At 44.9% G+C, this 23,689-nt stretch overlaps 1 protein-coding gene across 3 annotated transcripts in view; it reads right to left on the bottom strand.

The window, feature by feature from the left end:
- Window positions 1-772: 772 nt before the first annotated feature.
- The window catches only part of THRAP3 (thyroid hormone receptor associated protein 3), a 63,908-nt gene continuing 40,991 nt past the window's right edge, over window positions 773-23,689 (bottom strand). For all 3 annotated transcript variants that reach the window (XM_039251722.1, XM_039251724.1, XM_039251723.1), the window contains 10 exons: window positions 20,242-20,409; window positions 15,292-16,197; window positions 13,042-13,755; window positions 11,948-12,120; window positions 11,081-11,192; window positions 9,973-10,057; window positions 7,774-7,961; window positions 4,952-5,147; window positions 4,387-4,530; window positions 773-2,364 (listed from right to left, as the gene is read on the bottom strand). In XM_039251722.1, the coding sequence (XP_039107653.1) occupies window positions 2,143-2,364; window positions 4,387-4,530; window positions 4,952-5,147; window positions 7,774-7,961; window positions 9,973-10,057; window positions 11,081-11,192; window positions 11,948-12,120; window positions 13,042-13,755; window positions 15,292-16,197; window positions 20,242-20,378 (2,877 nt within the window). In that variant the 5' untranslated portion in view covers window positions 20,379-20,409 and the 3' untranslated portion in view covers window positions 773-2,142. The remainder of the gene's footprint in view (window positions 2,365-4,386; window positions 4,531-4,951; window positions 5,148-7,773; window positions 7,962-9,972; window positions 10,058-11,080; window positions 11,193-11,947; window positions 12,121-13,041; window positions 13,756-15,291; window positions 16,198-20,241; window positions 20,410-23,689) is intronic.

The following is a 23,689-nucleotide window of genomic DNA, read 5'->3' as shown; positions in this document are numbered from 1 at the left end:
TGAGGAGCAGGGGAAGAGGTGGGAGAGGCGCATACCAGGGTGGGGCCGCCAACGGGCTGCAACTGCTCTGAAGCAGGCCCCGGGTGGCAGGGGCGGCTGCTCTAGTGCACACAAAGCTTTAACTAGCATACTCCGAATCTCTGCTGTCCCTGGACCGACCGTTACCCCCACAGCCCCACTCCCAGGCCAAAGGAGGAGGGCAAAGACCCCAGTTTCCCGCCACCCAGTTCCTTTGGCTTCATAAAACACCCCCAGATTCTCCTTGGGAAGGGGCAAGAAAAAAGGAACTTCAGGAGCTTTTAAAGCTCCTGCCCAGAGCCAAGCCCGGAGCTGGTAAGGGCTCAAGTTTAGGGCCAATCTGATGCCAGTCCCACAGGGGCTGGGCTTTCAGGTAATCTTTCTGCTCCTGGCGAACACGGAAGGCTGAACCTGTCATCGACCAGCCCTTACCTTTGCCCCACCACTTTGGAAGCCAAAGTCCTTGCCCTTAACACCACAGTGGAAAAAAACCTGGTTCTCTTGGGATGTCCATGTTACAGGATGATGCAAAACCACTGGGGTGACCAGTTATTAGCCAGCGAAGGGTGGGAGTCTCCTCCCAGAACAACTGGGCATGGAGCTGATGAGACAGTGCAACAGTCTGGGCCCAGCCCTCAGAGACACGTTTTTGTCTTTCAGACTCCCTGAAGCTGCTGTGGCAAGTACCCAACCCCCCCCACACACACCCCCACACACACACACACACACTAAGGGTGACAATGACCAGAGTCCATTTACGTCTGCCTTCTTCATTTATTTTTTTATTTGCAGGAGGAGTTGAAACAAATTTTAAGGGTGTTTTCATTTTTTCCCCCTAAACATGAATCATTCAAGTAAAACCAACTTAACTATAGAAATGTAGCAAAGTAAGGGGAAAGAAGCACAACAACCCAAGAGGCAAAGGTTGGGGGTGGGGGGAAGAAGTGGGTGCAGTCCGCATATAACATATGCATAAATGCCATATGATTCACCTGCTCAGGACCGCCTCCCCAGAAGGCAAGCACAAGGACCCATTTTAAGAGGATGTTTTCCCCCCAAACATCCAAGAATGTTTCAACTTAAAGCTTAAGGTTAAAAGAAAAAAAAAAAGGAAAAGAAAAAAAAACCCCCACAAACCACCCAGCCATAACCACCTTCCTTAATCGATCATAGGAGTTTCTTTTCATTTTATAAAAAGATTAATAAAAAATATTGAAAAAATTATTTTCTCATCTTATATTTGTAAAGATAATAGAATTCAGAAGTTTCTTAGAAAACAGACCAGAAACTGCCGTCCAGTTTCCACCCCTGTTGCTGAGAGGGTCAGCAGGACTACAAAGTTTGGGATACTAGAGCTGCTGGTGGAGAATGGGATGCCCAGCCCAGAAGAAATCAGAAAATATTGGGGTGTGGGGGGACGTGGGGTATGGTTAGCAGCACACCATGGGATACATGGCTGTGCAGAAAAGGGGAACACAAGGTGGTCAGAAAGGCCTTGAACTCCTCCTCGACATACAAAACCGATTTTTACAAAGATCCAAGCAGTTTGGTCCCAAACTGAGGTGAACACTTCAATGTTTATTCACATGCTTTGTTTTCTCTTTGAAGAATCAAAGTTGCCCAAATTAAATCTTTCTGCTATGGTTACTACATATGCCTAAGGGGAAGGAAAAAAAAAAAGGAAGAAGAAGGGTTCTTAAAATCAGGATAAGGGAGAAGAGATTGAAAACCAAATTAGTCCTCTTAGCTCCAAATGAAATTAAGAACAAAACTGTTGGTTTCTAATAGGGAACAAACCAAAATCCAGGTATCGCTCTCCCCTCCCTACCCCAGCCCCCACCCCGCACACCAACAACAAATGAGAAACACAGCTAAAGCCCAATGCGTTGTGTTCTGCTCCAGAGCTGGGCCCAACCCCCCAGGCCCCGCCTGTCCGGTGGGACACAGCGCCAGGGATGCTCCCAGGGATGCTCGATGCTCCGCGGTAGTAGGATTCTGCGTGGCTGGGGAGGTGGGGGGAAGGGCGGGATTTTCGCAATCTTGAGGCTTCTCGGTTTCGCTCCTCACCAGCCATCTTCCCAGCGCCCTCTCTCCCCTGGGCAGGGGCTCCCATCGCAGTGGCCCCTACTCAGTTGTGGGCTGTAAATTGTCCTTCTCTTCTCGGTTCTCTGTCCCACTCTCGTCGTCTTCAATCTCCCCTTCCTCCCCACTGAACTTGTCGTGGGCCCATTTGGGGCTGGTGCTGGACTTCCGGAACATGAACCGGCCTCGACCCCGGGGGAAGGCTCCTCGGCCCCGGCCCCGGCTCACCCACTTCTCGCTGCCTTCGCCTTCACGGTCGTCATGCTGAGAGGAAGGAAAACCACCATCAGCGCCAGAGTGAACAAGCACGGCAGAGCCCTCTTGTCACCCAGATGTGACTCTCAAGCCAACCTATGCCCCATCCACCTTTTTTGTTCCTTTTCTGTCCTCAGCCCTGTCCCCTACTCCAAAAGTGCTACTGATTCAGATCCAAGCGAACCTTCCACTGTGTGCCTCAGGATTCTAAGGCAGCAGCCAGGGCATTTTAATGACGACGCTAAAACGCTCACTGAGCACTGAAAGACCTCCACACCCATGACCTCACTTACCCCTCACATCTACCCTCCTCTCATTATCGCCCGCCACCACGCAAACGAGGAAACGGGCTTAGGAACTTTAGGTGACTCCATGTTGTTTAATACACCATCTCTCAAAGGACAGGTCTGAGAAAGCCAATCACACCAAAACACCAAACTATGTCTGATCTGGGACATCAGGCAGCTACCAGAGAAGTGACACTCAGTAATACCTTGCTGGATGCTAGCGTTTCCCGGCCCTCCCCACCCACAGCCTAGGACAGGTAGCGAGAACAAGGGCAAATGACCTGGTCACGGTCTCAGACCTGTAAGTGGCAGGCAGGACCAGAACCCAGCCTCCCATCTTCTATCCCCCCTTTAATTTCATGCAAAAGGCAGTGTGGCCGAGCAGGAAAAAACCAGCTTGCATCTCAATCCTGCTCTGATGACCTCATGAGAGAGGAGGCAGCTCCAATAAAAGAATGAATGAGAAAGCATTTTGAAAACTAGAAGTTGTCGTTATCTCATGAACCCCAAACCATCACAATCAGGACCTCGGGCTCTGGACCTCGGGCTCCGGGGGTAAACTAAGGGCCAGTTGCTTCTTACCAGGCGGCTTGGTCAAAAGCCTAAACGCATGAGGCCGGCAAAGCTCTTACAGGCAGCAGCTGGAGATGGAGAAAGAAGGGCTCTAGACAGACTTTAATCCTTCCCCTATAGCGGTGCCACTCCAGCACGGATCCCGAGCCACGCCAGCTCCTCCCAGAGAGGGTCCAAGGGTCCTCTAGGAGTCTCCACTCAGCTCCCAGCAGCCCCAGAAAAGAGAAGGTGGCTGTACACAGCCACCTACAAAACCAGTCTCCTGGCTGTGCAGCTGACACTCCACACCAGCACCAGCCCGTCTCGTGGGGGAGGAAGCCTTGCTGCAAGTTTTTCTGGGTTACAACACTCAGAGGCACGTGTGCTTGGACCTAGGCCTGCCAGTGATACAGCGAGGCCGAGAGAACTTTCTCACTGGCAAGGTAATTCAGCCTAGATGAGCCCCAACGTGAGGGAGGCAGGGAAAGCCCGGGAAGCGCCTGCTACCTCTGAGTGACAGGCAACTTAGATGAGAGGAGCCCAGTGACATTTCATTCTGGAGACAGCTCCCTCCCTCAAAAGGACCCTGTGCCATCTTTTCTACCTTGCACGAGGGAGGGAGAGTGCAACTGCAGACTCAGGAGAGGGTTAGGACTCCATCCCCCCTGAATAAAGACTGGAGAGAGGCTGAGGCTGGGTTAGCAAATAAAAAGCTCACAAATAGGGGCGTCTGGGTGGCTCAGTTGGTTAAAGTGTCTGACTCTAAACTTTGGCTCAGGTCATTCACAGTTCTTGAGTTCGAGCCCTGGGTCAGGCTCTGTGCTGGCTGTGCGGAGCCTGCTTGCGATTCTCTCTGCCCCTTCCCTGCACACACTCTCTCTCTCTCTCTCAAAATAAATAAGCTTAAAAAAAAAGAAAGCTCACAGACTAAAAAGGCCAGAGCATGCCTTCTTGTTCTTCCTAGAATCCATAAACCCCTTAAGACGACAGACACTTCTGGGGCCAGGACCAGCTCTCGAGAGAACGCCCATCTTGCCGGCACTGTGCTGTCCCTGAGTACACATCCCCCCCGGTGCGATCCGCCTGCACACGTATTTAATCGCAGTTCTGGACAGACCAATCAAGGCCTCGGTATCAGCTACTGTGTGTGCCAAAGGCCCTCCGGCCCATCCTGGTCATCCCTGACACATACCAGGTAATACTTCTTGCTTTTGGGCGTGTACTCGGGGTCCCACTCCTCCTCGCGGGTTCTCTTTTGAAAATCGTTGTTGCTGTTGTTGTTGTTGTTACCAGAGTAGTTGCCTCTGCCCCAGCCTCTCCCTCTGGCTCGAAATTGCTGTGGCATAAGTGGGGAAAAGGAACAAAGGACTCTGTCAGGAATGGAGAAAAACAACTCCCTACCTTCTGTTCAAATCCTTTTCTGGTGGAGAACAGACAGCCGTCCTCTGGTCCATCTGCTGGTCAACGGGTTTCTAGCTCAAGTCTGGAGCCCATACAGAGGACCACGTGGCACAAGGCCCTCCCTACAGACCCAGCAGGAGTCAAGGTAAGGGAGGGAAATCATGAGGCCAGAAGCCCCAAGAGGCTTTCTAGGTAAATGATTATGAACAGAAACATAATAAAAAGAGAAAGCTTGAGGAAGAGGGGAACCACAGTTCTGGGACCTATAGATCAAGGACAACAAAACTAGTATTTGGATAAACAGAGAAGTGGGAGGAGCAGAGGCTCAGAGACAGGGAGAGCGGGCAGGATCTTACAAAGGTCCCTCGAGCTCTGCCTCCTCTTTCACTTGGACCCACGAAGTCTTTGGTCCCCAGTCTGGACTTGTCAAAGCCTGTGGTGCTCTCTTCCCTCTCCTCCGTCTCTTCGGTGTACTCCTCCGCCTTGTAGGAGTGGGATGACTGGGAGGAGGACGACGACGACCTGGACCGGTCTCGTGCTCTCCGGTGCTTCCTACAGAAACAAAAGAGCCAGGGATTTAAATCACTAAGCTCCAGGGCTGAGCCCTTGGCTGCGGCCTCCCTAGAAAGCAGCACAAGGCAATCAGGAACGTACCCATGATGAAGACACCGAGTAACCTCAAAACACCCAAGTCACCCACCCGGGGTACCTAGGCGGCCTCCTCTCAATTCTGTGGGTCATGTTCAGTGACGCGTCTATGTCTCAGTGTGTGACGAACATGGGACATACACAGAAAGAGGAACAGAACACAGTCCACAGCCCCAGGTAATACGTTTGCACGAACTAGCAAAGCAGAAGGCTGCGATGCAGAGCAAGCCATGATGTGTCTGGTGCTGGGACAGAGGGTTAATATATGACCATTTGTTTTGTGCTTTACTTACTTTTATTTCTCATCAGAAGAACACTACCGGCCTAACTCAGGCCTGTTCTAGAGCCTGAACAAACAATATGCCTCAACACTTTACAATGACATAGCAGGTGTGCAGTGAATGGTGGCTGTGATTATTCAGTATTATTTCTTCCACTTTACAGACCAGAGATTCAGGGTGATGGAGCTGAGCAGAACCGGGGTTCAAACCTAGCTCTAATTATACCACTACCCCCCATGCCACCTCTCACTGAGCTCAAACAAGCTGAGTTATTAAGCACAGGATCTGGCAAAACTCTCCCCAGAGTTACTTCCCTCCCTTCCCTTCATCTAAGAGAAATTACAGACCAGGGCAAATGAGCTTACTACGATGAGTCACTGTCTATGTACTAGAAGTCGGTGCCAGCCCTGCCATGTGCTAATGGGGGTTACTGGCTGCCTTGAAGATGGCAGAAAGGCCAGGCTCCCAGGAGTCGAGGACACTTACAGGGAAACGCCAGCCAAGTGCCGGTAACCTACTGCTGCCCTCCACCCCATCCTCCTCCATCAGGCAAACAAAGCACCCTGCTCGCCCCCACTCACCACACTCCTTGACATCTGAGAAGCTCACAAGTTTAAATATTTAAATCCTAGCTCCTCCTTCTAGCATTTAGTCATAAATAGGTGAAATCTAAGTTATTGTCATAGGATTTTTATAACTCAGACATGTAACCCTGACTCCTAGACATGAGTTCTATTTTAAGAGGTTTTAAAAACAAGACTCCAAAAGACCTCAGACTGGAATCCCAGCACCACTTTTGTTACTTGTGTGTGACCTTGGGTAAGTTGTTCTTCCTTCACACGAGAAACCATTTTTGTAAACTGAATTGTAAACTGAAGAGTGATATTTAACAAGATGAACCACCTTCTTGCCCCGATCACAAAACACTAGGGTTTCAAGATTACACAGCAAGTCAGAGGAAGAGGTGTGTGCTCCAGGGAAAGGAATCAGGATCAATAATCCAAACCCAACCCTGAAAAGTTTCGGGGTCCTGCCTCCTCTGTACCAGAAGCGGCGCGGAGACTGCTGTGCCACTACGCCCACCCCCCGCTGAGGATGATCAGGTCCCTTTGTCAGGGGCCAACCCCTGAAAGAGCCAGGGCTCCCGACGCACAAGGAACACAGTAGAGGGAGAAAAAATGGAACAGAAGATTTGAGTTCTGATGTCAGCTGATAATTACGTCATTTGAGAAAAATCATTATGAGCTCAGGTTATCTTTCAAATGAACAAAATGGGTACCACACCAACTGCCCAACGTATCTCAAAAGATTATCATCAGAAAATGGATAATGAAAACGCTTGCCAAAGTTCAGAAACTGCAAAAGTGGTGCTGCTTCATGTGGGAAAGTGTAGGGCTTCAACTCTTCTACGTTTAATGAGACATGATTGAAAAGCCATGGAACTTTCACAGACGTAAACAGAAATGACAGGACTTTGGCATGAATGCTGCCCTATGAAGTTCAACAACGCTACCTTTGTTTAAAGAATATTTGGAACACCTTACTTGGAAGTGTCTGTCAAACTAGTTCTTAAAGGGCATTTAAGATCAACAATCTTGGGGCGCCTGCGTGGCTCAGTCGGTTAAGCATTCAACTTTTGATTTCGGCTCAGGGCATGATCTCACGCTTTGTGAGATAGAACCCCGAGAGCCCCGCATCGGGCTCTGTGCTGACAGCACTGAGACTGCTTGGGATTTTCTCTCTCTCTCTCCCCCCCTCAAAATAAACAAACATTAGAAAAAAAAGAAAAAGTTAATGTTCTTTAAAAAAAAAACTAACCATCTTGTCCTATATCTAGTTTCACCCTATGTCTCTGACAACAGCGTTACTACAAAACCAACTTTGAGCCATTTCTAAAACGTAACTTCCCCATGAAAATTTGTGATGAAAAAGAATGTATCAAAGAAAATGTCTAAAATAACCCAAAAGGAATTCCCAACTGATTTTTCCACTCCATCCCTAGAGCTAAACTAAACACCCATCTCCCAGGAGGCCTTCTTTGGACAAGGATCACACCCCTACTTGGATGCAGAGGTTCTGTTTTCAAGCCAGGAACCTTACTTGACAGTTACGTGATATAAAAGAAGAAACTGCTATCATTCTTAGCCCTAAACTAAACTCTGGCCTGGAAGGTCTGGTATATAGCCCAGAAGGAGCGGACAAGAGGCCCCACTCCGAAGTCTGAATGAGGTTAACAGGGGCTTACGTACTTCTGCTTCTTTGATCCTTTATGAGTTTTCTCTGTTTTCTCAGCTGATCTTTCCCTCGAGTGGCTTGAGTCTCGGGAATCCACTGACTCTCTTGATTTACCTCGTTTAAGATCTCTCTCCTTATGTTTTTTACGACGTTCAATATCAAGGCGGAGGTCAACAGGATCATCTTTGTATTTCCCCTCAGCCTGCCAAAAGAGAGATCAAGGTGAAGGTTTTTGGGATTCAGGGCTACCAAGTCAACCACCCCACAAACTGTGGTTTCCACTCCGATGGAGTGTTGCAGAGGAAACACTGGGAGTGTGAAGCACCTCACCCAAGCTTGGGAGGGATACAGGATGTCCCATAGAAGTCCCTTCCTGAGGGTCCCGCACAGAACCCAAACCAGTTTTCTGAAATAATGATGTCTACCTTCTGAAAATGCTAAACATCGATCTTGCCTTGTTTGCTCCCTCTGTGGGCCAGGAATGACTCGGGCTAGCCTACAAGCTGAGAAGGTCGAATTCTGCTTTAAGGGTGGCTGGTTAGGCTGGCTCAGGCCTACAGTCACCACCAAGAGTGGAAATGCCTGTGTCGTGTTGTCCTTCCCTACCTACACTGTGGCAGCCACCATGGGTTGATCCTCTCCTTGGAACTGGCCCTGAGCATGGAGCCCAACAACAGACCATGGGACACTTCGGCTGCCTTCCAAAACGCTTAGTTACACTGAGAAACAGCTTTAGAGAGGAAATATGAAAAACCGTAATGGAAAATTCATGAAGTGACAATACCAGGTCGGAATTCATTTTAAAAAAGAAAAAAGCAGCAACAGAAAAAGGAAAGCAAAACCCCGTTTTTGCTGACTTCCTAAGAAGCCGAAGCCCCAGGACACACGTGCCGCAGACAGAGCAGCAGCAGCATAAGCACTGTGCATCCCAAACCAGGGCGAAGGCTTGACAGCTCTTGGGACACTCAGAGCAAAAGGGCAAGGCAGATTCAGGGACATTAAGCACCAGGACTTGCCCCATGGGAAGTAAAACTTCTCTCAAAGAGGAAGAATTGGGCAGTTGACTCTGTTATTAACATTTCACTTAAACACACTACTAAGCTTTTTGTTGAAATAGTTTAAGTAGGTTTATTCTTATCATGTTGGTTTTTAAGAGGAAAGGAGGCCTCAGCATCCTCCAAAAACAAAAAACAAAACAAAACAAAAAAACAACAAGAAACACCCAAAGAAAAAAGGCAGCCGCTGCTCCCTGAGGCTGTGCACCCACAGCACCTCTATGGGGTTGGCTCAGTGAGGCCTCAAGGACCAGCTCTCTTCTGCTGTTTCAAAGCCTTGCATTTCACATGGTTAGTGCCAAGCTGGAGGTGGGGGGGGGGGGGGATATGAAGAAAAAGAATAGAGGGGGTAGGAGAGAAGACACACTTGTGCCAGAGTGCCTCTCATCACATTCAACTACCAAGACAATTCTGTCCGGAAGACCTGAGGATTAATATCTTTAGAAAAGGTTTCAGCAGCACGGGAAATCTTTAGTTTTAAATTTTAACTGCATATGTGAATGAAGGTCAATAAATACTGAGACTTTAAAAAAAAACCCAAAAAACCCAAACCTATTATTTCATAGTAAAAAGATTGCATACAAGCTTTAACTTCTTAAGAACCATGTTTGCGTGCACATCATTGCAAATGTAGCTGGGCTATCAAAATCATGTTTTGCTTTTAAAGTAACAGTAACCAACAGATGATAAATATGGTACAATGTTAGGAAAAAAAAAAAAAACTGTGGACTAGCTGTTTAAAACAGTCTACCATGTTAAGATATGAATATTTCACTCTCCTCTGACATGCATGTCTTTTTGAAATCATGGTTGGAAATAGTGCATGTAATATAGTTGATTTGATAATACTTACAAGCAGAAAAATATCACAAAAAGTTTCTTCTCTCATCATGGGCACTTGTTCCAAAACTCCTCTCTTTTTTTTCTCAAGCTCACCTCAATAGACTTTGGGGTCATTTACCATATTCTAACCACTTCACAAAGGTTGTTGATACATTTAATAAAAATTAACCCTTTGTAGTTCATTTTTAGAATTATGCCCATCCTTAAAAGAAAAACACAAACTTAAGTAGAGAGTAATTTAAACAAACACATTTCTGTCAAGTTCATGCCCAACGCACTCATTTTGTTGGAATTATGATCAAAGCAACAGTTCACCTTGTAGCCAGGTTCCCGTGGGCTTTTCATTTCATCATGAGCCAAACCATGTTTTCTGAATGTACTGGGAGAAATGTCTATCCTCCTAAAAATTGAAAACAAAAACTACTTGATATCCCACAGCATGAACATAGTAGTGGTTAACATTCTAGTTCATAAGTTGGCCAACAGAATCATAGACATTCCTTTCCATGGTGTTTCACAACTTACACATGTGTGTTATTTACATTCCTTGCTTATATATTCATACTCTCGCATCGGTGTGTCTGTGAGCACACAGGCGCATTCACACGACACAACCTCTCAAACTCAAACCAAAGAAACTTCCCATTCCTTCCCAGAACTGTTACAGCCAGGAAGAAAGACTCACCTACACCCACACTCATAATCTCAAATTCATATCAAGAGTACCCATGCCCTGCTAACCTTGAAGGGCAGTTCCCATCCTGGGAATAAGAATATAATGGCCCATTATTTATCTGTGAGATCCAGTCTAGATGAGACAACAATGGCCTGGCACACACACAGCCCCCAAAGACCCTAAAACAAGAAGACTGTTGCAGAAACAGGGTTCTCCTACCTACAGCAACAGGCTCAAGAGCAGACTATGAAGAAATTAAAGAAACAGCCCAGTTTGTTTCCAGACAAAACCCCTAACTGCTGAATATGCTCCCACAACTGAATGTGATATTCTTTAAACCCACTGGGCTTTTAAACCCTTTGACATCATTCTAGAAGCTCTCCTACCTACTGCAAATTCTTCCCAAGGAACTGATATATGGAACACAGGGGTTGCTTACAGGAACTTAACATTTACTCCACCTATAGAAAGTTCACAGTGGTCTCAGGTTACCATCCGTTAGCTTCCAACAATATAAGGATTCATCTATATCAAAAGGTGGGTCCTCCTCAGGCCCAAAGTTAGAAACTCCGGTCATCAAGGCATGTCCTTTCCACTCAAACAAACGTCCACTGTTACCCTAGAGTCTGAAGAATGTTTAACTAAGCCCTGCCGCTAACACACGTAACATTGACAAAAACAAGAGGAGTTTATTATCTGATGAGCAATCTTTTATGGCCACCTCCAGTGTAAGGCTGAAGTCCTCACCTGTGTATCTCTGGGCTTTTCTTGTTTTTAGCCGCCTCCTGCTCAGTTCCCCTCTTTAGGTACTTAGTAAAGCGCTCATGCAATGTCATTCCTGAGGACCCAAAGTGATGCTCTGTGGGAATTCAAAGAACACGTTATGCCACCAAAGGCAGAGCATTCAACTCTTCTACATGAACCTGTAGCCACAGAGATGTAACTCAAATCGTCAAATACATGTGACAAACGCACTGGAAAGAGGAAGGAAAAACGGCTGGTTGGGACACAATCCAACGCTGGACTGTGTCTGGGCTTCCACTGTGGGACTCTCATGTCTTAGGACATGGACACAAGGAAACCGAGAGCTCACTTCTCTGTGAATCACAGCAGCAACTCCCACTGGAGTTTAAATTTCAGGTAGAACCTGTAACTGGCCCAACCCAGCTTCTTTATCACTTCTCTCAGCCATTCCCCAACCTGCCCACCTCAATTTGCCCAGGAAATGGTAGAATAATGTAGGGAAGAAATTCACATCACAGTCTCTGAGAGACCACTACAGGCTTTCATCTGCTAGAAAGGAAAAGACAGAGATACTGGAAAAGCCACTTTTCCTACTTCCTTCTGCAAGCATTTTAATAATACGTGAAGAATATTTCTATTCTCACGAGCACAAGTTACCAGCATTTTGAAATGTTCAACTCTGTAATTACAAAATGGAGACTCCTCCTTGGAAGGAATTTCCTTCAAGCCAGTCCCTAGCTTCAAAGGCCTTTTTGATGAGATAAGGGGCCCCAAAAGGCTCCCTTAGTCACCCACTCATCCTTCTGCTTGTAGCAGAGGAAGCTAAGCACACAGAAAGGGAGTCTCAAGCAGGCCAGAGTCTGCGCTCACCTTTAACATGGTGAACAATGGTCACTATATGCTGGGCAAACAGTTCAGAGGGGCTCCGCTGAGACTGAGCTGACTGTATGTGCTGGAAAATGGAACGAAATTCCTGTTCCTTTTTGTTGCTATGGACTAGATCCCGACAGAGCTTGCGTTCCTGAGCCAATAAGCCACTGGGTCTGAAAAAGAAACATCAGGAGGCCCCGTTGTAACAAGATATACAGGAAGTCAAAACACCCAAATCTTAAAAACGCAATGCTTTTTTTCCCCAGGAGTTCTAAATTTACCCACAAAGTTTCTTTTTGCTTCCTACCCAAGTTTAAAGTAATTTCAAAGGACCATAACTATGGAAAAGGGTATCCAAAAATCTCTCTTCCCTTCTTTAGTGGGAGTCTTTAACAGGAACAAATGGTCAGGGTAAAGTACTGAACATCAGTTACTGTTTTTGGAGTCGCTACTAGTTTTAACACACACAACAAATAGAAAAGTAATTTAAAAGATCAAATAGCTTGGCCAGCCAGGGCCACTCAGTGAAGTGACACGGGTAAGTGGGAGGTGCCTGGAATGCTGCTCAGGCAGACTTCCAACTGGCTGTGCAGTTTTCACAGCAGGTACGAAACAGAGTCAGCCTGGGCCTTCCCATTCTTTCATAAAGTTCTGCCACACACCCCTCCACCCAAGCCTCAACTTTAAAACTGCTACATTATGTGATGGAGGTCTGTAATAATAGACTCTGGTAACCAGCTAAGAATGGAGAAATGGATTCTGGATGGCTCCACAGGCAAAATCATCTTAAGTACATTTAAGGGGAGAAAATGGGAGGACAGGGGATACGGGGTAAGGTAATGGACAGAGTTTGAGAGGGGACCCGGCACCCAGAGAGCCAGTCACTAAAGACTGAAAAGATGCTTCACCACCCCTGTGACACTGCCCCCAACACACACTTCTCCACTGAAAACAGGTCTATATCAGCTATGAAACTTGGATAGCACAGGAAATACAGGGGAGGCCTGTCCTGGTTCCAGAACATCCTTAGAAAGAGGGGTTAGGAGATGCCCCTTAGACCACTGACACCCTGAGGTTTAAGGACTACATCTCACCTGGCAAGGTCCTCGTCAAAAGAGTCCATCCGGACATTGACCTGGGCCTCTCGAGTAATAGAAAAGGAAGACTTCCCTGAGGAAAAGTCTCCTTTGGCGCCTAGCTTCTCTCGGCTCTCAGAGGTCTTTCTCGGGGGAGGTGATGAGCTTTTCTCCTGGACTGCTTTGTAAGCGGTCACTCGGAAATTCTTTTCAGGCACAAAGCCCCGGTGCCCACTTTCGGTTCTCTTGGGCCCTCCCCGATCCTCCTTTTTGGATCTCTCTGAGAAAGATTCCTCCTCCAGCTCCTCGGTTTTCCTCTGCTTTTCCTTGCCTGGAGGTGCATATACCAGGCCCTCCCATTTGCCGGACTTCTCCTCCTCCTGGTTTTTGCTTGCACCTGCTATAACTTTCGACATGAATTTGGGTTCATCATCAAACTCCGATTCCTTCCTTCCCTTCGCTTTGTCCTTATCTTGATCATCCATGTCCTCCTTATGGAAGTCAGCCATCTTCTTCTCAAAGTCGTCTCGAAGCTTATACCTTTTGGGAGACTGGCTGCCCCGAAAAGACTTTTCAGCATCAGTTTTGGGAGCAAATGAATCAGATTTCATTTTTGCATCACCCAAGCCCGTGTCAGAGAAGCTCCCTTTTTCTTTCATTTTCTCTTTATCAGTATTTGTTTGTTTCTGTTCCTTATCTTTTCCATTCTCGGTCTTCTGCTCTTCTAGGTACCTAGTTATAAAGCACAAGGGAAACACAAACGAGGCTCCTTTAAGCAACCTGATCCAAACAGGCATCATTTGTTTCTTTTAAATTCTCTGAACAAACATGCCTTGTAGATTCCAGTGTTACCAAAGGATTTTCTACTTGGTTACTTTCCAGTACTTTCTAAAAAGTGGCCCTTAACAGATCTATGAACTTGGATGCCATTTAAGAGAAAAATACATGGCCCGTGGAGCTGTGTCTTACAAGAGCAACCAAAAAGGAAACAGCAAAGGTAATTTTTTAGGATACTAAAAAACAAAAACCTACTTACCTGTAAGTGGTCTAGGAAAAAAAAAATTAAGGTCTTATCCAACCTTCACTCAGTCACTTAAAATCTGCTTTCAGCAAAATTAACATAGAATGTTCAACCTTGGAATGTTTTGCTTTTTATACAACTCACATTTGGAAATACAAGTCTCAAAAGAGACTTCATGTTTGCTTCAAGTCACCTAGAAGATCTAAATATGAAATATACTGCGAACACAAATAAAAACAAAATACAAGTTAATTGGGGGAAGAGGGCAAAAACCATCCTACTCGTTCTTATGGAAAAGCAGAGCTCGCGCCCGAGCCTCCTAATGAGACTCCCAGTCCTGGCAAGGAACCACACTTACACTTTAAAGCAGACTCACTGAAGGCTGGAAAGTACAGAGGCTGAACATCTCATTTGTGCCATTAATGAAGGAAGTGTAATCAAGTTACAGCTGCATGAATATGGCAAAGAAGAATCAAAGGACAGCAAGGCACCAAAGAATATGCTACTAACAAAGGGGGAAAAAAGGGAAACCCCCCGCCAGGTTAAGTCCCTCTTGACAACCTGGTCCCAGTGCAACTTCCTTGCTCCGTCTCTGCCATCCCAATCCAGCCAGCACATGGATTCAGGTTCCAACTCTCATCAAGTCCCCCAGAGCAGAAAGACAGAAGCACAGTCATGTCCTCTCCTAAAACACAGCCTGGCTGGCTTCTACTGGGATACACACCCACCTTGTGATTTTAAAACAAGGGCTTACTGGACTAAGCCTCAGGCTTTCCCAATCTGCCCAGTCTCCTCAACTGGAGGGTGTGAGGGTACAAGGTGTAGCTCTTCACCATCATGGGCTGAGGCAGATGGATCACAGCAGATGGTGGGTCCTACAGGGTCTAACATCTCCAATGAACCATTCATTTTGGTAAAGACAGTATTTTTTTGATAGCTGACCCACAAAACTCTACTGCTCTCTGGCTTACATTGGTAGAATCCAAGGCAAATTTTAAATGTGAAAACATCATTGCGGAGCAGTCTAAAGAAACTTTATGCTGCAACACAAATTCAGGAAGGTAGGGAAGCTAGCGTTAAGCTACAGGTTTCCTCGGATGATGCTTTTCAAGTTTCCTAACGCAAAGTTTAGGAAACAGCGATTACCTTATTACCATTAATCAGAGCTCTAACTCCGATCACATTACAATTAAACTGCCAGCTGGCGAGATAAAAACACAAGCAGGCAGAGGAAACAAGATACTTGCCTCTTTGTATAGGCTGCTCCTCCCGAAGCAGCACCCTCCTCCTTCTGAGAAGAGCCATACGTGGAGCCAGTGGCCGGTGGACTCTTACCCACAGGGCTCTTTTTGGATGGACTCAAGGACCCAGAGCTATGATCAAATGGACCTTGGTGTGTCCCAGCCTGGTACCCAGCACCACTCTGCAGAGTTGAGCCCATCTGGGATGTGCTGGAAAGTGGAGGGCTAGGTTTTGGCACAGGGCTAGGACGGGGTGAACGCCGCCTCACCACCACAGACTGGAGCGGGCTTTTGAGAGCAGGGCTTCGCTCCCGGGGACTCAACTCAGAAACTGCAGAGGCCCGTGATGCAGAACCAGCACTGTACGTGGTGGCATCTGGCCATGGTTTCGAGCCGTCAGATGCTTTCGTATCTTGAGAGGTGCCTCCAGAGAACGTCTGCTCCTTGGCCTCATCTCCTTGGTTATCCCCGGCAGCCTGAGATGGCCGGCTATCCTTGGAAGAGGACTTTTTCTCCTTTGCAGACTTGCGCTTAGAAGATTCAACTCGGCTGTGGTTGGAGGAAGAACGAGAGGATGAGGAGCGCCTCGACCTGTCAGAGGAAGACTTATCGGAGTTTCTAGAGTGGCTCCTGGACCTCGGTGAAGGGGACCTTCTCTTTGGGGACCGGGATCGGGAACGGCCCCGACGAGGACTGTAGGCTTGCCGGTAATTCTGCCAATTCGAGCGGTAGTTTCCATAGCCTCCTCGGTTATACTGGCCCCACGGATAAAAGCCTCTGTTGCGCCCACGGAAATAATAGGGCCTTCTATAGCCTCTGTTGTGACCTCGGAAATCCCGATTCTGATATACTCTTGGGTGATTTCTCTCTCTGTTATGAGCTGGAGAATAGGATCTGGAACGAGACCTAGAACTGAAAAGGGGGAAGGGGGAAACATTTGAATTTCTGACACAAGCCTTTTATTTAAGAAATCCCTGCCAAGGAGGTAATAGTTTGAGAGATCCTGTTCTTATATATTTTTTTCAGTTTTGTTTTCAAAGAAAGGGCACAAATTTAAATACTTAATCCCATTGCTGACCCATATGAAGTACAAATATACAGAAACAAATCACTTTAACAATGACACACTGAGACGGCTTCATTAATATTGTAGCACTTTTTATATGGAAACGTATTTCTATGACACCTAAGAGAATAATGCTCTTAATACAGTAAACTAAAAAACCCACTTTAATACAGTGTACACACTGCTTAAGAGTTTCACGTGGGAATTTATAGGCCCCTACACCACTGGAAGCCGGGAAGAACGCAAGCTCGAGTCCGCAGATGCAGGCCCAGACTAGGCAGGTCCCTGGCCCCTACAATGGTATAACACTCTATGCATCCTATTCAGCCCTCTCTATGTAGGACCACTTTCTTAGATTCCACTAAAACCGTGGGTTGTAAACACACAGTCCCAACCAAAGAACACTTAAATAGGAACTGGGAGATGCAACTGCTCAGAGCTTAAAAGAATTCACTGAAATCAGATCAGCAAAAGATACATATACTGTTTATTTTACTGGGAACCTGAGGGCACCTGGGTGGCTGAGTCAGTTAAGCATCTGACTTCAGCCTAGGTCATAATCTTGCCGATTCAGTCTCTCTCTCTCTCTCTCTCTCGGCCCCCGCCCCCACTCACACTCTCTCTCAACAATAAACATTAAAAAAAAAAAAAAAAGTACTGGGGACCTGGAAATGGCTTCATTCCTCAGGTGGTCAAGTTTCTGTTGCTGAGTTACAAGACCCTACCTCGGTGCCACAAGAGGGCACCATCTGACCATAAACAGCCAAGGAGGTTAAGTAAAGAAAACTACAAAACCAACCCGTCTTCAGGCACCACAGCCCACACATCTTTCAAGTTGACCTAAAGCCGAGAGTTGTGTTCTTCATTCAACAATCTGAGACTCTGATTGGGCAAAGAGACATTTCCAGAACCATGGAGATTCAACAGTAACCTCATTTTGTAAAAATTCCATGCTTATGAATGCTAGGCTTGTCAATGACAGGGAGCCGTTTCCATCCAAAAGCCAAAAGCTGTTATCTGTTGGTGTAAAAATCCACAGGGGGTTCTTGGATACCAAATGTGCCTTGTCAACTAGGATACACATTGTTAACATAAAAATATGTAAAATTACTAGAAAAGTCTTCGCAAAAATATTTTCTTTACATATAGTAGAATAGAAACCTTCGGTTAATCAACAGAATTTTTCATAACAGGCCTAACTAAAAACAAATTTTATTTGCCTATTTGTTTTATAAGTAACTCCATTTAGCAAATATGACAGATCGTAACTAAACAAATGGTGTTTTTAAACAGAAACTTACATTTAATTTAATCTACAGAAGATAAAATGGGATTGGTCTTCTGCTACTTACTAACCATGGTTCGGTTTCAGGTTCTTTATCTACCCCAAGAATAACTGTGACCCACAAAAACGTATCATATTGCTGGCTAACAGTTGCTATTTAAGTACAATGAAAAAAAACTTACCTTCCATACTTTTCATTCGAAAACAGTAACAATATAAGAAAAGAAGGAAGAGGCAGATGCAGGCTATGAAACTGAATAGGACCCGATTAAATGGCTATACTTGAGGGAGGTGATGCACCACCAGCACTAAGGAGGGCTTAATTCATGTTCCCATCCTCAGAGGCTACTGCTGCTTCTCTGTCACCAATTACTAGTGCGGGCCCTGTGGCACACTGCATCCAAAACCCGCAGTCACTGCACAGATGCAGGAACATGAGTCTCTGCAGATTGCAAATGAAGGTATTTACGAGAAGTCACTTAAAAGGATACAGTCTGTGAAATACAAGGAAACAATCAATTTTCTCCAATTCTGTAGAATTCAGCAGTTAAGTTAATTTAAAGGCATGGTTTCTCAAACTCTCTGGATAGTATACTTTCCTTGTAGGAGAGGAAAAACAAAAGAAAAAAAATCATGGAACAGATAAGCCAGAAATAAAAAAGTGAACATCCAGTGGCAAATTTATCTGTTTCTAAAAAAACAGAGATGTCAGCCTAGAACTGAGTATAAAAACATGTTTTCTAGTGGAGAAACTCCTTCAAAATAACAATCTTCTCAGTATAAGATAGCACATAAAGTGGCTCCAGTCCTACCCCAGCACATACCACCCGAGTTATTTTTCCCTCGTGTGCCAAGTCAATGACCATGCCAAATAATCTGTAGAATACGAAGAGATCTGTCCAGACAGATCTGCCCGGAATCCCAGCTATTACAAATATTTCAGAGCTGGTTAGCATTTCCCAATTTGGTTTGTGTCTGTTCAATTCTGTCATTCAGTTTGGGTTGTAGCGCCTCTTGTTTTTGAGCCAATTACTTAATTTCTATCTACTAGATCAAGTTGTTAAAAGTGCTACCCTCTTCAGAACCAACCGAACTAAGTTGAAGCTGAAATGGCCCTACTCGGACTCTGGGTGCAAGGCACGAGTTAGTTAGTATGAGTCTCTGCTCAGTCCTATGCCCTGACAGCAACTTCCCAGGGCAGATATATTTGGTGGGTTTCCCTCTTCTTTTTTCGGGGGAGGGGGTGGTGAAAGGTAAAGTTCACTTATATTGACTCTGGCACAATTAAGCCACAGTCTCTAGCCTAGGGCTTGAACAAAGTCTGGCATAAAAAAATGCATGTCCAAAAAACACAGAAGAGAAGGGGAGAGGCTAGGACTCATTACCCTCAAGGTGCAATATTATCTTTTAAAAAAAATCTACTGTTTCTTCTGTTTGAGGAAGAGACGCCATATATTCTAACTTCTATCCCAATCATTAATATTTACGCACACTGACTTTCTGTTCCCCCTCTGGTCTGAAATCAATCTGTCCAGGCAGGCCTCTCACAGATTCCATGTAAGACGCTGGGAAGAAAAACAAATCCCACCAACCATCTCCTTAAAACGTTTTAGAAGTACCACACAGGACGGTGGAAATAAAGAACACAGCTTAATAACTACTTTTCCTGAGGTCTATTTTAAATTCTATAATCAATTCATTTAACAAGCGAATGAGCAGAGGGCAGGGTTCCAAGTGGTGAGGCTGAGGAACCACTTCCTTGCCTGGTACCTGATTCTGACAATAAGAACGAAGCTGTGCAAATATCCCCCTTTGGTATTTAAATACACTGATATTCACGTGTAGAACCTCATCTCTACAAAAACGTTCTTGTCTGCTCACAAGAGAAAATTAAAAGTTGTGAAGAATGAAAAACTCAACTCACAACATGTTAAAAGAGGAAAGGAGCTGGTGGCTTAGCACCCTATCTAATACATAACTGAAACGTGGACATTCACTGAAAGATGTGAAACCTGACTGAATTAAAAAATACTGGCAATAAATTCAAAAGAATTATTTGTACACTTAGGCACAGAGATATCTAAAAGGGTGATTTTTAGATGGTTTCGCGGTGTTTTACTAAACAGACACAGCTTGTTAGAACTGGCACATTAGGTGTAACAAATGACTCCTGTTAAGTTTTTGTGGTTTAATTATGTTATTGAATTAATAAGGCTTCTTTCTTCGCAACGTTGCTCATACTATTAATCCCCTTAGCTATCTTTTCTTTGCTGATGATACATATAACCTTTGGTCCAAAGCCTCCAAAAGTACTTCAGGAATAAATCAATCAGGTGTAGAGATTTGAAGCAAGCAGCTCAAATAAAAACAAAATGCTCTTTCTTCCAAAGTAGATGAGAGACAGTGCGTGCTGGCAGAGGAAAAAAGGAATTAGGCAAACAGTATGGCAATCTAAGGTGGTTTGGATTCGCAGTGTTTGCAGAGACCTGTACTATCTTACAGCCCAACCTTCCACCTCAGCCAACCCCCTACTCCATTTGACACTCTTGAGAGATCCCCCCTGACCGATATAACAGCTACCCTGATATACAACACATGCCCTTACCTCAGCCTGCGCTTTCTTGAACGAGAGACAGATCGACTTCTGGACCGAGACTTCGAAAATGAACGAGAACGAGATCTTGATGCAGATCTTGAGCGAGAAGAGCGAGATCCAGACTTGGATTTGTTGGTTTTTGACATCTCTGAAGAGAGGGTCACTTTTCAATTACACCTAAAGTAAAAAACAGATTCAAACAAATGAGGGAATACCTCTGCAAACTTGAACTTCTCTGGACACTTAACAAACAATTCCTTTTTTCAAACAGATGAAATGACTGATTAAAAACACTCTCTGCCCTTTTATCAAGAGGGATTTCTATGGTATTCATACTTCACTAAAATAAAAAAAATTTTTTTTTAGGGGCAGGTGGTAGCTCAGTCGGTTAAGCATCTGACTCTTGATCTCAGTTCAGGTCTTTATTTTCAGGGTCATGAGTTCAAGCCCCATGTTGGGCTCTGCACTGGGCATGAAGCTTACGTAAAAAATAAAAATAAAAATTTGGGGGGTGCCTGGCTGGCTCAGTCAGTAGAGCATGCAAACTGATCTCAGGGTTGTGGGACTGAGCCCCGTGTGGACATGGAGCTTACTTTAAAAGACGGGGAGAAGGGAGAAGGGGATCTCTGGGGGACTCAGTCTGGTTAAGCACCCAGGTCATAATCTCATGGTTCATGAGTTTGAGCCCCTCATCAGGCTCTGTGCTGACAGCCTGGAGCCTGGAGCCTGCTTTGGATTCTGTGTTTCCCTCTCTTTTTGCCCTTTCCACAACTCGTACTCTGTCTGTTGTTTCTCAAATATAAATAAACCTTAAAATTTTTTTTTTAATTTTTCAGGATGAGATTTCTAAGCTGCACAATCCCCAAAAGACAAGCCACAGTAGCAAATGGAAAATCTGACCTGTAACTGTGACTTGGAAACACAATAAACCACTTACAAAGTGAGAGGAGCTACCAATGATTTGGTACACGTAATAAGCAGCCAAGTTTTTCAGACTAAGTCGGCTGTTAAAAGTATTGAGAAGACCTGGGACAGGTTTCCCAATTTTTTTTTTTTTATTTCTTACTGTTTATATTTGAGAGAGAGAGAGAGAGAGAGAGAGGGAGGGAGGGAGGGAGAGGGGCAGAGAGAGAGGGAAACACTGAATTCGAAGCAGGCTCTAGGCTCAGAGCTGTCAGTACAGTAGAGCCCGATACAGGGCTCGAACTCATGAGCTGTGAGATCATGACGTGAGCTGAAGTCAGATGCTTAACCAACTGAGCCACCCAGGAGCCCCTGGGTTTCCCACTTCTCAAAAAAGAAACTCCATGCAATGATGGCTTGATACTGAGTATATGGCAACATCTGACCACTTCTCTACTCCCTAGGCCTTAAAGCCATGAGGCAAATCCTTAATATTTCATTCTAAGAAAAAGGTTTAAAAATATAAGAGAACACCACAAAACGGTGTTGGGAAAACCGAACAGCTACATGCAAAAGAATGAAACTGAATGACTTTCTTATACCATACACAAAAATAAACTCAAAATGGTTAAAAGATCTCAATATGAGACCTGTAACCGTAAAAATCCTAGAAGAGAGCACAGGTAGTAACTTCTCTGACGTTGGCTATAGCAACATTTTTCTAGATAGGTCTCATGAGACAGGGGAAACAAAAGTAAAAATAAACTATTGGGACTACATCAAAATAAAAAACTTCTGCATAGTGGGGTGCCTGGGTGGCTCGGTCAGTTGAGTGTCCATCTCTCGATTCTGGCTCAGGTCATGATCTCAGGCTTGCAGGACCGAGCCCCATGTCAGGCTCTGTGCTGAGTCTGGAGCCTGCTTGGGATTCTCTCTCTCTCTCCCCGTCTACCCTGCTCACACTCTCTCTAAATTAAAAATTAAAATAAATGTGTTTTAAATAAAGCTTCTGCACAGTGAGGGAAGCAATCAGTAAAACAAAAAGACAACCTATTGAATGGGAGAAGATACTTGCAAATGATACATGCGATTAAGGGGTTAGTACTCAAAATATATAAGGAACTCATACAACTTAACACCAAAAACAACAAATAATCCAATTAAAAAATGGGCAGAAGACACAGACATTTCTCTTCAAACAGGACATACATAGATGGCTAACAGACACACGAAAAGATCCTCAACATCACTCATCATCAGTGAAAGGGAAATCAAAACCACAATGAGTTATCACCTCACGCCGGTCAGAGGAGCTAGAATCAAAAACACAAGAAACAACAAGTGTTGGTGAGGATGTAGAGAAAAAGGAATCCCCGTGCAAGGATGGTAGAGATGCAAAATGGTATGACCACCATGGAAAAAGAGTATGGAGGTCCCTCAAAAAAATGAAAAATAGAACTACGCTATGATCCAGTAATTCTACTACTGGGTTTCTGCACAAAGAATTTGAAAAGACAGATGCATCCCTCTATTTACTGCAGCATTACTTACAGTAGCCAAAATGCAGAAGCAGCTCAAGAGTCCACCAACAGTGAATGGATAAAGTAGATGTGGTGGAATAGAGTATCACTCAGCCATAAAAACGAGTCAATTTTTGCCATTTGCAACAACATGGATGGATCTAGTGGGTATAATGCTAAGTAAAATAAGTCAGAGAAAGACAAATACCCTATGATTTCACTCATATGTGAGATTTAAGAAACTAAAACAAGTAAGGGCGCCTGGGTGGCTCAGCTGGTTAAGCATCTGATTTTGGCTCAGGTCAAGATGATCCCACGGTTCCTGCTTTCAAGCACTCTGCTGTCAGCGCAGAGTTTGCTTTGGAGCCTGTCTCCCCATCTATCTGCCCCTCTCCTGCTCGTGCTCACTCTCTCTGCCTCAAATATAAACTTTGAAAAAAGAATTTAAAAAAAGAGTAAGAGGGAAAAAAAAAGATATAAACAAAAAAAAGACTCTTAATTATAGAGAACTGATGATTACCAGAGCGAGGCGGAGGCAGGTATGGGTAAAACAGGTGACAGGGATTAAGGGCACGTTTATCCTGAAGAGCACTGAGTAATGTAGAGAACTGTTAGATCCCTATGATGTATATCTGAAACTAATGTAACACTGTAGGTTAATTATACTGGAATTTTTTTTTTAATGTGAGAGTATTCTAAAATACTCTAATACCATAGTGGCATGTACTATGTACTGTAAGATATAGGATATTAATTCATAAACATAGTCCTAAGGTAATTTAAAAAGTGAAGAACTGTCACTTTCTTTTAGCTCTTCTTTAGCATCAAGAATCAACTTTTTTTTGTGGTCATTTTCCCATGAAAAAACAAAATCGTCTTTTTCCTTTTCTTTCCTCCCCCGCAGGAATGAATGGATGGAGAGCCTCAGAGCTGCCTGACAAGCTTGCTGCGTTTGGTCAGCAAGGTGCACTCTATCAAGCTGTCTCGCTTACTCTCCATTATACTCTACTACTACAACTGAGGACACATCCAAG

Source organism: Hyaena hyaena, unplaced genomic scaffold (assembly GCF_003009895.1).
Source record: "Hyaena hyaena isolate Hyena2069 unplaced genomic scaffold, ASM300989v1 scaffold_397, whole genome shotgun sequence".
Classification (NCBI taxonomy): Eukaryota; Metazoa; Chordata; class Mammalia; order Carnivora; family Hyaenidae; genus Hyaena; species Hyaena hyaena.
The sequence above is the reverse complement of the archived record's forward strand: the minus strand, read 5'-3'. Positions and strand labels throughout refer to the sequence as shown.